Genomic DNA, 14,465 nt, shown 5'->3' with positions numbered 1-14,465 from the left:
TCTTTTCATTGAATACATCTATTTGTGTTTGATCAGTCTCTCACCATTCATCAAGACAGCAACTGCATTGCATGAAATCCCCTATGGAGCAGTAAAAGCTTTTACCTTTGAAAGAGGTGGGTCTCATTGATATATTTTTTTTCCCCTGTTACTTGTACTGGAGGACTAGTCTTTTTCTCCAAAAGCAAACCACAGAAAAAGTGATAGTCTTTTGTATTTCTCATATTAATGAGTTAATCCAGAAGTAAATGAATTATTCAAATGAACCCAGTAATGAAACTTTGGGTGAGTTGGTGTCCACTGCTTGAACCATAAGGGCAGCTTGAAAAAAGGAGTTTTTCAGGCAAGTCAGGAGCTTCTCAGAGAGGTTCACAGCTGGGAAAGGGCAGTTTCAAGATTAAAGGAAAATATTTTTCTGTTTTGTGTCCTTTCAGTTGTCTTAGTGAAATAGAATAAAGGTCTTGATGATAGAATTCCTGCAAAGAAATTCTGCAAAAGTGAGGATTTTATGAATAAAAATGAAGTTACTGAGAGGCCCAGCATAGCAAAGTATCACCTTTCTTTATTTCTCAGTTTTCAAGCTTAATTGGAGGGCTAAGCATAATTAATTCTCATCTCTAAAGCTTAAAACAAAGGACAGAGCATAGAATACAGTGCTGATTTTCTGAAGCTCCTCAGGATGCAGTAAAAAGGAGTGTTACAGAAGAGGCTTTCAATTTGCACTCTTGTGGGTTTCGAATGTTTTTTATTGCTTTATGGCTTGTTATAACATTGTCCTAAAATTTTATACCTTTTATTGTTTTATTCTATCTTTATATGAGATCACAGTAACCTCTGGGGCTTGTCCCTGAAGCTGCTGCTTTGTTGCTTTTTCATTATAGGCAAGATTGGGTTTGAAATACGTGAGTTATTTGTGTTCTTCACTATCCCTGATTTCATTCCATTTCTGTCACTTTAAAGATGTGACATTTTTCCTCAGGTGACTGCTAGCCTACATGAAAGGCACTCTGTATCAAGAGAATTGGGGAGTATTGCTTGGAGAATAATCAATTGGGTAAAGTAATGAATTACAATCAAAAACCTGTCAAATAACTAGAAGTGGGACAATGAAAGCAATTGCTTGAAGTTGTCAAACTAGATACAATGTGAACATTCAAGATATAAACTTGTTTTCAACATACACACGTCCTTGAGAAGACAGACATCATTTCAGGTTTGAGCTGTGCCCTGACAAACTTCACTTACATTACACATTGGTCACTTTTCCTTTATTTGGTGTTGTGTCCCCTACCTGTGCCTCTTTGGCATCCATTCTGCTTTTCTCTTACTTCCCTCTCATTCTTTAGCCACCTATGCAATTAAAAGGGTGGTCAGCAGCTAAATTCAAACACCACTGAATATTGCTGAAGAAGAAATTATCTTATTTCTTCATGCTGAAGAACTATTAATGTAGGTAGTATCTTCTACCTTGAAAGAACCAAAAGCAATCCTTGTCAAATGCATCTGTTTTGGGGGAGAAATGTGGTAGCTGTTTAATAGCACGCACAAGGTGAAATCCTTTGAAAGGTGTCACTAAAGATTCCATGTCTGCCACTGGTGGCATTTCCCCATGGCTGTGAATCATAGTAGGAGGCTGGCTGCAAATTCTTTTGGACAAAATCCTGAGTCCAGGAAAGGGCTGTGATCCAAGTGATGACTTCTGTCCTCTCTGTGAGTTGGTATGCCTGCATGCCTACATGGTTTTTAATAGCTCCTGCACACACCCTCTAACTAAATTTTTTGAGTTGAGATTCATCAAAAATAGGTTTACTGTGTAAATGTATAGAACCTCTACCTAGTAATCATCATATTGTGTGGCTTTATTATTATGTTAAAGATATTTAAATATAGATTCACTGACAGCTTTTGAATCTCACATTTGTCTATCATATGTGAGACAAAAAGAAGTGCTTTAAAACTTTATTCATAGTAAGCATTTTGACTTATTTGGTTTGTTGTGTGGCTAACTAACACAAAAAAATTCTACACTTAAGAGTATCTGTTTATAATGTGACTATTAAAGTGTTGGGACCTTCATTTTACCCTTCTTATGATGTACAGTTGTGGAAAGAACATTTTTGATGGAAAAATTATTCACTGCAGTTGCTTGGCTTTTTGTGTCTCTGTTGAAGTTGAACTGGCAGTTTATCCCAAGATCTTACCCCAATGATGTTTCAGTGTACAAAATCATCTTCTGGTTTTGTCCACACAAGAAGCATCACCCATTTTCTTACAGGTAGTTACCAAAATGCCCCCATCAGAACCAGCTGGGTGATTTCCTAAAGTTGTTCATCTTTCATTGCTGGCAGTGATGGATCCGTTGTAAGCAAACTTTGACTGCTCTGTTTTGCAGGAGAGGTTCAAATGTTTCACTCACACTGGATATGTGCACCCCAGGCTGCTCTGAGCAAGGCTTTGGCTATGTCATGTCCCCCCGGGAGCAGTCAGCCCGGGAATACCTCCAGACGGCCTCGAACATCCTGACTGAAGAGGAGCTGCACAAGAAGGCACTGGATCCTTTCATACTCCAGGCAGAGTTCTTTGTGAGTGTCTGACCTCTCTCTTCCAGGAGCATCAATAAAAATGGGATGTTGTCTCTCCACAGAAGACCTTGGTATAATTTTCTGCCAGTCTAAAAGTAGTACATGCAAACTCTGCTTCTGCCAGTGAAGCATTTCATGCAATTCCCAAATTTGTCATTCCTTTAAATTACAATGTCTGAAAGCTTTCAGTAGTGTTGTCACTTAAAAACTAGAGAATTGATCTGGCAAAACCAACAGCAACAAGAAGAAGAAGTCTTTGTTTCAGAGGAATTTTTTTTTTTGCGCTGATGTGTATTACCTTTTTAACAACAGCAACAACAAAAAATCAGTAGAGTTCAGAAGAAAAGCCTCATTTGCTATAAGCATAACTTCTTGAAAGGTGTCTGGAGTTGCCCTAGGGATGAAATTAGTCCTAATCCACCCTCTTTGCTGTTGAGTACTTAATGTGGAGCTACTTTTCAAATCTAAATGTTCTCTGGTTACCTGAAACACTGTGGCTCTGTCATTCAGCGGGAGCTATAGAAAGTATGTATTACTGGGGTTTTTCTCTGCACAAAAATAAATCACTAGTTGTAAACTACTGAAGTTAATACTGCCATGTCAAATATTCTCTTAAGCATGAAATCTCAGCAGAGCAGAGGAAAATTGTTTTGCAACATTACAGCCCTTTCAGTCTGTCCTCTTCATGACCTCTAAGTGTCTGAAAGGGAAAGACCACTCTGATTATCACTTGCTGTCCTCCCTCCTTGTGCGGTTTCAGGGGTTTTTTTCCCTTCATGAGAATGAGGGATACTCTGGGCTTCTATTTTAAAGTAGAACACAAGGAATCTGTGGTCCTTAATTCCTTTAGTGCTGTACAAGTTAAAGGAAAGCAGCTTTTGTGTAGGCAAAGCCCTGATTCTTTTAAAGTATCTATTGCTCCTTTAGGGAAGGAATGTTCACTTGGTGTCTGAGCTGACTGCTGGACTAGTCCACATACAGTTTCACCAGTCTTTGAGCTACTCTGTAGCTTTCAAGCGAAGAAAATAATGTTAGATGTAGGAAAAAATACACTTAATTTGTCTGAGAGATTTTGAATTAGGTTTCCTGGTGTTTGTAGAATCATCCAGCAGTCAAACCATCCCAAGCTATTTTCATTGTTTAATGAAAACTGAAAGAGCACAAAATGCTGTGTAATCAAAATGTCATTTCGGTAATTAAAAACAGTAAACCAGTTCTTTTTTTATGAAACAGTTAACACTAGCTAGCTCTTCATCGTGTGCTTTCACTCTGTCTAACCTACTTGGTTTTCAAAGTCCTGATCCCAGATGAAGCAAGCAGTTGTTTCATTTTGTAAGAAAAGTCAAGGAGCACATTAACAGGGCTAAATCCTGAAATTCATACAAGATTTAGAGTTTTTACTCAGACAGCAGTCTTGTTGATTTCACCAAGAATTGGCTTGTGCAGTGAATGACTTAAGACCCAAAAACAGCCCATGGAGCTTGGCTCAGGAGGAGTTTGGGTTGACTAAATACCAAGGAACAATTGAGAAAAATATGAAGATTTTGTTCCTATGCAGTTCTCAAAATTGATAGGAAATTACTTCAACAAAACATTTTTGTCCTTATTTGCCTCTGGTTAAAGCCAGCAGTGTGCTCAGTGCTTTGTAAGAAGTGGAGTGCAGATAGTCTTCTAAGGTTCCAGAGCTGACCTCGAATTGTTCCAGGGCAGATTTAGATTGGATATTAGGTAAAAATTATTCACTGAAAGGATGAAGCACTGGAACAGGCTGCCCAAGGAAGTGGTAGAATCACTATCCATGAAAGTGTTTGTAAGTATGGGGATATGACACTTAGGGACATGGCTTAGCAGTAAACATGGAGGCGCTAGGTGAAAGGTTGAACTCCATGATCTTAGAGGTCATTTTCAGCTTTAATAATCTTATGTTTCTGTAGTAGATAGCTCTGCTCATCTTAAATTTTTCCCTCACTTGCCTTACTCAATCCTGATTCCTGTTCCCAGTCTGTCCTGTCTAGTGTGCAGCAGCTGGGATGACCAGCTCTGCCTCCCGGTTCCTGTGAGCCATCTCTCTGCTGAGCCTGGTTAACACATCCCTTCTCTTCACCTGCCTTCTTACTCCAGCTGCTGGAAGGTTCCTGTTTGTTCCCACCTGGCATTAGCCCCTGATTGCAGGGGATGAGCAGTGGGGAACAGGAAGCCACTCCATCTTTGTGTGTTCTTTGCATCAGGGATAGGGAGTGCCGGCAATCCCCGAACCCCCCTTTGCTGTCCTTTTCCATGGAGCTTGGCAGCACGATGAGCAAAGCAGTGACGCTCCCGCGGCTCCATGGAGTCGGGTCAGCACACCAGCCTGTCATCATGTGTGTCATACTTTGCTGCTGGTGCAAGTCCCCAGCAGATTATTACCTTCCACCCTCAGAGAGGAAGCGATGTGAGTCAGAAAGGATGGTCCATCCTCTTGGAGCAGCATCTTGCGTTCCACCTCTTGCATCGCTCTGTGCCTACACTTACAATTCAGTTCTAATAATATTAGGAGTGAATATGTCATGCGTGTTACTCAATGAATTAGTCACTAGGAGCATTTTCACTTGAAGGATTTCAGAAAAGAAAGTGACAGAAAAAGGAAACATCAATCATACTTTGGTGGTAAGTTGCTAGAGGTACTGTACAATATGTCCCAGCTGACTTCATCACTTTGCCTCCCTCACAGGTAGGACATAATGGGCTTGGGGTTTTTATACCTCCTGTGAATCTAATAATATTACTGACTGTCTCTTATTGTTCATGGGTTTTTTTGTTTTTCTTTTCTTTTAACAGGAAATTCCAATGAACTTTGTTGATCCAAAGGAATATGATATTCCAGGCTTAGTGCGTAAGAATCGCTACAAAACAATTCTCCCAAGTAAGTTTCTGCTTTTTAAGTCACTGAGGCAGGTTGGTTTATTCCACATGCTGGAGGGCTTTGCGTTTTCCTTTCCAGAGTGCATGAAATGTACTGTCACCAGAATATATTGTCCAAAAGCCATGTTTATGGAGCAGCAGCATGGCTTCAAAGCATAAATCAAATTTCCAGAGAGGTACAGAGCATGAAGAACCAAAATGCTGCTGATCCTCAGGGAACTGTAGGTATTTTAGTTATTAGAATTGCATCATTTGGTGCTGCTTAAAAGTTGTACCCAAGAACTTGGTTTATTAAGATTTCTTTGATTAAATTTCTTTTGAAAGACTAAATTCTAGCAGCATTATTTTCCTGACTGATGTTTCTTCAAATGCAGACTGAGAATATTGGCGACTGTCCTGATGGCATCAAGATGACACAGAAACATATTTTTCTTTTCTATTATGTTCGTTTTATTTGTAGGCAGAAACAGGAGTTTAGAGAAACTGTTTGCTACAAATTTTTACAAGTGTCATCATTTTCCCCTCTCTCATACTTTAAGATACTTTGAAAAGTGATATAATTGGATGTCGTGCCTTTTTTTCTTTTTTTTCCTCTAAGCTGTTTTTGGAAGGTGGTACAATCACTACAGTAGTCTTTTGCAAAATACAAAAGGTTCAATGTCAGGTTAACAAATATAAGCGCAGTAAAGTCAAAAATGTCCTCAGCTATACCAAACAGTCAATGAATCCAGATTGAAAATGGTTTCCAAAAATTATTTTAATGTCTACAAACTCCAGCAACTGCAGCCTGATGTGTGAAACTCTTTTGATGACTTTGTAGTCTACCTCAGACCAGAAGTGTAAAAGCATTTAACAGCCTTTCACTATTGCTGTGCTAATGATTGAGGTGATTCATTCAAGTATTAATTTGCTGGTTTTGCTGCAATGGGAAGATTGCAAAAGTGGATATTGATTTCAGGTGCCCAAGGTGCCAGATCTCTAAGTGATCTGTATATTCTGAATTTGGTATCTCTTCATCTCAGCCATATGGGTATCTGCCAGCAGCCACTGTTGTCACTTTGACCTCTTCATCTCAGATAACTCTTTCACCCAGCCATCTCTCTAAATGTTAACAGCTTTATTCTGGCCTCGTTATGATCTGAGGTTTTTTTCTGAACGAACTTTTAGCAACTTTGTCCCTGACTGTAGCCGCAGGATGGCTTGATATTGCTGAGGAAAGGAGAGGGCTGAGGCTCTTATCCCACTGCCTCCATTTCACAGGGCTTGGTGCTGGCAGTAAAGAGGGGTAGAAAGAAGACCTAAACATTCTCTTTACACTTCAAAGCCAAAGATCCCAGGAAACATTAATCTGGTCTGTTTGAGGACAGCATTTCATGCTGCCTTTGTGTTTGTAGTACTGTAAAAATTACTGTGTACTCTGTCCTTAATATGATATTAGGTTAAGCACAATTTTTACATAAATTTTGTTCTGCTTTCTAAGCCAGCTGAAGTTTTTTATTAAAGAGGCACCTGTGGTTTGTTTTTAATATTATCTTGGTCATGTACACTATTGCTGTTTGCTGAGGCCTCTGTCAGGAGAATGTTTCTTGTCAATGGTAACAAACTGGGTAGCACTGGTCAGTGTGGGCCTGTGTCAGGTCCCATTAAAATCAGTGAAACAGCCATTGACTTTGGTAGGAATTGGACTGAACTTCTTAAATGGAATAATGTTGTCTTTTGTCATCTTATTAGAACAAGAATAATGCTTCATAAACAGCCTCAATGAAGGAGACTCAAGTACTGAAGAGACTTAAAATGCAAGAGACTGTTAATATTCTTTAATTTCTCTATAACCATTATATTTGTTAGTAGCACATCTTGGAGTGTGGTTCATTGCAAGATGAAACTGGGAAGGAGTTATTGTCATCTGGCTTGCCTGGGTGCAAGAAATGCATGTTTATGTTTTGGTAGAAAAGCTCTTTGCTATCATTTCACAAACAATATTCTAATGTCTTTGAAGCCAGAATGAGTCTGTTGACCTAACAGATTGAGAATTAATTTCCTGTAGCAGAAAACTGCTTTTCCAGAGTCATGCTGAGACACTGACTCAGGACCAATTAAGGCAGGCTTCAGAGAGTGGGTGAAACTGTCAGAAGGCTGCAAATTACCCCAACCATCCTTTCCCTTTTTTAATGGTCTTAACATAGGGGTTTTCTAAGGCCACTCACATCTGCTGTGATGGCTATGAATGCATGTAAATGTCTTGCTCTACTAAATAATCTTGTGTGTCTCCTTCCTCTGATAAACTATTCCTTATCTCCTTACACCTTTCAGATCCTCACAGCAGAGTGTGCCTTACCTCAGCTGATCAGGACGACCCCCTCAGCTCTTACATCAATGCTAACTACATCAGGGTAAGAGCTCTGTAGCCCAGTGTGTCTGCCCAGCCTATCGGCCACCATTAACATAAACAGAATTGCACCACACACTGGCTTTTAAAGGCATCCTAGCTGATCTGATTGTTCTTCTCTCCTGCTTACCTTAGCTGAAACCCCAATTTCAAAGTGCACCTGTACAGATTCAGACCAGACAGAAACATACTTCTGCAGTTCTTGATGCACAATTCCTTGTCAGCTGCCTAACCAAGGCACTGGATAATCAGCTTGAGTAAGGCTCATGACCTAGCCAGAGTCACCTCAAGGCTGTAGGACACTCTTTGCTGGAATTTCTTGAGTCTGTACTGTGCCTTTGCTCCATGTACACGTGTGCAGGAGAGAGATGGAGAGGAGAGCTGGTGCCATGCAGTCAGCATTTCATCTGGGATAGTTCTCTGGTTTTTTAACCTTCAAGGTTATGGTGGACATCCCTGTTAAAACTGATCTCTTGTTCTTTTGTTGACAGGGCTATCGAGGAGAGGAAAAGGTATATATTGCTACTCAGGGACCGATAGTTAATACTGTCACTGACTTCTGGAGAATGGTGTGGCAGGAGCGTTCTCCCATCATTGTCATGATTACCAATATAGAAGAGATGAACGAGGTAATGCTGTTACATCCAGTCTATATTTTTATCTGTACTCCAGCAGTTATTTTCAGCATAGACACTAAGCCAACAAACAGAAGTTAGTTCAGTGGCCTGTGCAATCAGAGTCAGCATTAAATTCTTCAGGCTCAGAGAAGATGTGGGCTTTTCTTTCACTTCAGTTTACTGTGAGTCCTGTTTTGCTGTCTGACTTGTCCTACTGTTGGTTCTGCCATTTTCCTTCCCCAGCTGACCTGAAACCCCTCCTAACCCAGCTCTATTTGCAGGCAGCCTTTGAAGTTCTTTCTGAAGGAATCAAAAGCAATAGTACCCCATAACTGCTAAGGCTGAATATCTTTAATCAGTAGAGTTGCTGCTGCATTATCTTGCATTTATTATGATTTGATGTCTACATGCACATCTCATTGAGGAAGTACCTGATTTTTGTATGATAATCCACAACTACTACTGACTTGGATATTGAAGACCTTCCCCTGAATGTGTCTAGGGAATGCTTGTGAAATGCTGAAATTTTCTATTTGCCACCTACCATCAATTAAATTGTAGTGATGTTTGTGCTAATCCACCTAAAGTGAATTCTTCTTTTTTTTTGCAGTTTATAATACTGCAGCCCTCCAGCTGTTAATTACTTACCTGCTGAAATCTTTCCCCCATAGCAGACTTGCAAGAACTTTGTGCCTGGGCTTCAGCTCACAGACAGGTAGCTGAGCTCACATCTGCCTTTACTGGCAGTGTAAGATATGAGAAAGTGATCTAGGCATGCGTTGGGCTCTGCATCCTCCCCGCCACTAAGCAGCAAGGCTAGGTGGAGATATTAAAATGTTGTTTCTTAAGCTGCAGCACCATTGTATGTCAGGCTTGTCCTTGAGAACAGATTAGTAATTTAGGTTAGAGATTTTTGTTTGGAGAAGAAGCTTTAGATGCTTAGAAGGCAAAGAATATGGGCAAACATCCAGCATACAGACAGAGTTGTAGCTTACCTGCTAGCTGGAGGCTTAGTGCCCACACTCATGCATGTGTACAAACATTCAGCTTTTCATAGATATAAAGTAAATATGTTCATGTCTTTTTTTCAACTTCATTGAAAAAAAGACATGAACAAGACTGACACAGAATTATGATGCTTTGCAAGTTAAAAATGGTCGATTATTACAGCTGGCTCGTTGGAAATGCCCTGTCAAGGATTGCTGAAAACCATGCAAAAGATGCAGAGTATGTTGCTGATCCGAATGCTTTGTTTTCGCTCAGGTTTGAAATTTGCACCTGCCTGTATCTGAGCAGCAGCACTGAAGCAATAACTTGCTCATTAATCAAAGTTGCCATTTTCTGGCACATACGACATTAAAATGTCGTGACATAGTCAGTGCACCAGAATCTTTCGCAGACTTTGAGGTTTAAAGAAGATGCAGAGGAAATGTTGGTCCTGAATGACATATCTGAAATGTTCTTCAACTATAGTTTTCATAACAAGATTGTATAACAGGAAGGCAAAATGACCTTTATGTCTGGATTGCCTCCTACCTGCACTGACCAAGTGTTTCAACTCTCCTGTCAGTCTTGGGAAGCAGTGCACTGCAGTGCTGATGCACTATAGAGCTGGAGCTTGCTACAGCTTGTATATCACAACAGAGCTGCTGAGTCTTTCCTGATACTTTTTGTGTCAAAAATGTATTGATGTCAGCAATATCAGCCATAAATACAAGGTCCTTTCATACAAACGTCTTCTCTACTCACTCCATTTATCTGCAACACTTTTATTAATAGATGAATAGCAGGACTCAAAGTACAGATTCAAACCCAAAAGTTTTGTTCAGCAATGATGCTAGTAAGAGAGACTTTGTTCTTTCTCAGTGCAATGGCTTCACTAATGTGAGGATTAAAAGCTCTGCACCTCAGCCCTCTGTCACTTCTAATCTGAATTGACAGACAGCCCCCAGAAATGGGTGGGCAATCTTACTCTGCTCCTTTAAGCAGAGCAGTGTCTGTGCTATTGATAGCTGGTAGCACTCTCGACAATTTTTGCAGTGGATTCTGCAGTTTATGAGCAGAGGAGGAAAAAACACCATCTGCATAAATAACTTTACAGAGACACAGTGGGCCACGCTCCCAGTGGGTTATTAACTGATGTACTGTGCAGATGGAACAACTCTGATTCTCCCACACAAAAATTTTGACTCAGTAACTTTGCAAGGTATTTTCTGTTGTTAGTCTTTCTCCTCAAGTGGAATTAGGTTTGGTGGGGGAGAGAAAAGTGATTCAACTTGTTTCCTCCAAGATTGTGTACAGCTGTGTAAAAGAGGAATCTTACAAGCATCATCTTTACTGAGGTTTGTTGAATAGCAGATACCTGCTCCCCTGTGATAATGAAATCGCTTCTTGCATTATCACAAGAGAGCCTTTTTCTTAGCCTCTGCCTGATTCATGTCATTCCATGTTCATGAACTAATTTGTGCACCATATTGAAATGCCTGTCTCTGCCTTTGCATATTGATTAATTTAGAGAAACTAATTATAAAACCAGTCTTTTTTAACCCTCCTTCCAGGATCAGAGGGACCTACAAATTTGCGCTGGCTCATCTTTAGTGTATCAGTGCCACAGAGTTGATCTGCAAATGGACTTATAGTTTCTGTGTTTCCAAGTGCCAGGTTGTGCTGACTGTATCTCTTACTGTTTTTTTGCAAAATCAAATGTAGTAGTCCAATCTCTCTCACAGCTACTGCTGCCTTTTACTTCCCTATCTTTGAAAGATTCTCACAGACAATTTTAAGTGGATTTTGGTACATAATCTATTTTCCCAAGCATCCCAAGTCATGTTATTTTGTGCAAAAATGTATGTAAATGATCATTTTATATTCAGAGAGCACTGAGCCATTATAAAAAATAGAAAAGCTGTATTTTGTGTTTCTACATCAGTATATATGAAGCACAGATATATTGGTAACTAGTGTATATTGTACTAATCATTATTATCTCAAGAAAAAGATTAATTTAAAACACAAGCACATTGCCACCAGCCTCTCTAATGAACCTTCAAAATGCACATCAGTTGCATAAAGATAAATAAGGATGTGTGTATTTAAAAGCATTGGTTAGTAATTACTTGATTTGTGCAGTTTTAATGAAGCAATCAGGCTATTATGAATGCAGCAAAAATCAACTGAAATGTAGTCCCTGTTTAGTAAGTGAAAGATTGTACTTATTATAGAAACAAAATTTATTCATATTCATCTCTGCATGTGCTATATTCAATTTCAGAGGAGAAAAAAACCAAGCCTCCCTTGATACCTGCTTAACTGGATTTGTTTTATATTGCACACAGAAATGCACAGAATATTGGCCAGAGGAACAAGTCACCTATGAAGGAATAGAAATCTCAGTTAAGAGAGTCATACAAGCAGACGATTACCGTTTAAGGCTCATCACCCTAAAGGTAAATCGTTCCAATGTACTTACAGTAGCTTAGCTGTCTAAACCTATAAATGCAGATGTTCAGGGGGAGTTGTGTAGAAAGCTTCTGCACAGTATAGTGCTGGACAAATACCACTTTTCATTACTGAAGTCATTGTGGTTTTGCCCAGTTCACCAGCATGAAAGTTACAGGAAAATCGGCAGTCGGAGGTTTAGGCTGCATGTGTACAGTCTGAAAGCCACCAGGCCAGTTGTAGTAGTGTGGAGTTCACTGGGTAAGAAACCAGTGACTCATTCTGTGCCTTTGTCCTCTGGGTTCATTGATCATTTAGAATGAAATGTCAGCTCACAGAGAGCTTCTTTCTTTGCAAGTGTAGTTTTATATACCAGTAACCATTCTATCATCTTATGGATACAAAGTTTTAGCACTGGTTTAATTTTTTAAGTACTTAGATACTACTTAATCTAAAGTACCAGAGTCCTATTTTACAACTCTTTTCCATTGCTAGGTTCTAGAATATCAAGCTACATGTTTTAGTAACAGTCTGTTTACATAAACTTCATACATCTTTCATCTGCCAGATCTACCCCGACCTCAGTATAACACAACAATTTCTTTCCAAGCTGGAAAAACTCTCCTTTTATCCAACCAGTTTCAAGTCTCTTCAGCCATATGCTAATGGGCAGAAAGCCAGCATATGACATCCCATGTCTGGATTCAGAGCGTAGAAAGTCTGTCACTCATGCTTTTGGCAAAGGTAGCAAGGAGAAAATTGCACTCCATGACAAGTGGGAAGTGAAGAATATCTACATGTTGCAGACTTGTAGCTCATCTGGTTTTGCTTTTAGGTTAGACAGTGGTTTTGTTTTCAGTTCTAGTGGGTCAATGTCTCTTCCTTCCACCCTCAAATGTCAGGATGTGAACTGCTGAGTTCTAGAACTGAAATAAAGATTCCATTTAAGTTACCTGTCCCTAGAGCTGTGCATTTGCCATTTAATGGCAATAGTGGAGCAGCAGCTCTGAACCATGCATACATTAAGTGACTTGGTAGTGAAAACTGGAGAAGCCATGAATTGACTTCAGTTTACCCTTAAACAGGAGTGTTCAGGAATACATGATTACTACATGCTTTACAGAGTAGACTGTCATTTTTCTCTCCGTATAGGGGATAAGATTTGTCAGGTTTTGGGAATTTAGAAAAAGCTCAGGCTATAGGCAAGGCTTGTTTTCTGTTCTCAGAGAAAGCTGCTAGTGTCTAGCCACTGAGTCATGATTTCAGCTATAGAATACGTGTTGTAGACTTCAAACTGTCTATTAAATCTTGCTTCCTCCTAGCTGTTCCCAAGTCTTCTCAGTCCCAAGGAACCATCAATAGAGAATATTTTGTTCAAGTCAAAGCAGAAGTGTACAGAACCACAGAAGTCAGAGTGCTCCAAGCAGAAGCATAAAACTTTTAACACAGCAGACAAAACTAAAGGCATCCAGAGTTCATCACTAGAACTTTGTATGTTTTCTGTTGCTGTCAACCAAATGATTTATGTAGTGATTCATGTTTTTCTTCAGATGACTTTTACTTTTCCCTCAGTGTTATTGACAGCATTTTTATTATAATTTTTCGCAACTGAGTTAAGAATTGGGTGTTCATAACTTCTGTGACTCACACAGAGTCACACATTCAAAAGCAACTGTGTTTCAGAGCAGTGTTGATCTGATTTACTGCAGTGAGTTTGAGTGTTATTCATGATAACTAGTTATGCTCTCTTAAACAAAGTATTTTCTCCCTAGGGTAAATAACCTAAGGCCAGACTCTGTGCTATGATAGTAAGAGTCTCTGTTCCTGAAGTGAGCTAGACGCAGCCTTAAGGATCCTGTGGCTATGCTTCAGTGAGCACTTTAAACCCAGTGTAAGATGGAACATGCTTCAGTGAGCACTTTAAACCCAGTCATTAAACATCTCAATGAAGCTGAGCCTCCCTTTGCCCAGCTCTCTTGTTCTGATCCTTGAGCCATCTCCCATGTGCCCTCACAAGTGTTTGTGACTGTGTGCCAAGCCAAAGGGAGAAACTGATTGATCCTTCTGAAAATTAATCCATCTCAAGAAAGGAAAACGATTTAACGTGATTGCTTTCCCAATCTAGTTCATGGTGAAGCTGTGCAAAAGCTTTGTCCTCCAAAGAGAAGGGTGGAAAATGCACAACCACAGAGCACTCTTAGCATCCAGTGACTGACAACCATAGTGAGAGACTTGGGACTATACGTGACAAACTATTTTCATATTTTTGTGCCTTGTTCTTCAGAAAGAGTTATATTTGTCTTTTTTTTTTCTCTGTTCAACTCATCCAGCCATGGTTTGAAGGGAGGGTTGTGGCAGCTAACGCTTCTGTTCTTGGACCTTTTGCAAACATTTACTTTGCCCTGTGCCAGCTGGCTTGTGCAATGGCTGCAAGGGTAAGGCCGGTTCCCTGGGCACCGTGTTACTATTTTGCACCTTTAGAAATCAGACAGAAGGATATCACTTTGAACACACAAAATCAGAAGCTCGCAGCACTAC

The 14,465-nt window shown here is 39.8% G+C and overlaps 1 protein-coding gene across 1 annotated transcript in view; it reads left to right on the top strand.

Annotated features, from left to right (window-relative positions):
• The window catches only part of PTPN5 (protein tyrosine phosphatase non-receptor type 5), a 54,314-nt gene that overhangs the window by 28,422 nt on the left and 11,427 nt on the right, over nt 1-14,465 (top strand). Inside the window, exons 6-10 of the mRNA XM_005427192.3 lie at nt 2,393-2,582; nt 5,400-5,484; nt 7,797-7,876; nt 8,364-8,501; nt 11,825-11,935. Coding sequence (XP_005427249.2) covers nt 2,393-2,582; nt 5,400-5,484; nt 7,797-7,876; nt 8,364-8,501; nt 11,825-11,935 — 604 coding nt within the window. The remainder of the gene's footprint in view (nt 1-2,392; nt 2,583-5,399; nt 5,485-7,796; nt 7,877-8,363; nt 8,502-11,824; nt 11,936-14,465) is intronic.

This window comes from Geospiza fortis, unplaced genomic scaffold (genome assembly GCF_000277835.1).
Source record: "Geospiza fortis unplaced genomic scaffold, GeoFor_1.0 scaffold524, whole genome shotgun sequence".
NCBI classification, from domain to species: Eukaryota; Metazoa; Chordata; class Aves; order Passeriformes; family Thraupidae; genus Geospiza; species Geospiza fortis.
The sequence above is the reverse complement of the archived record's forward strand: the minus strand, read 5'-3'. Positions and strand labels throughout refer to the sequence as shown.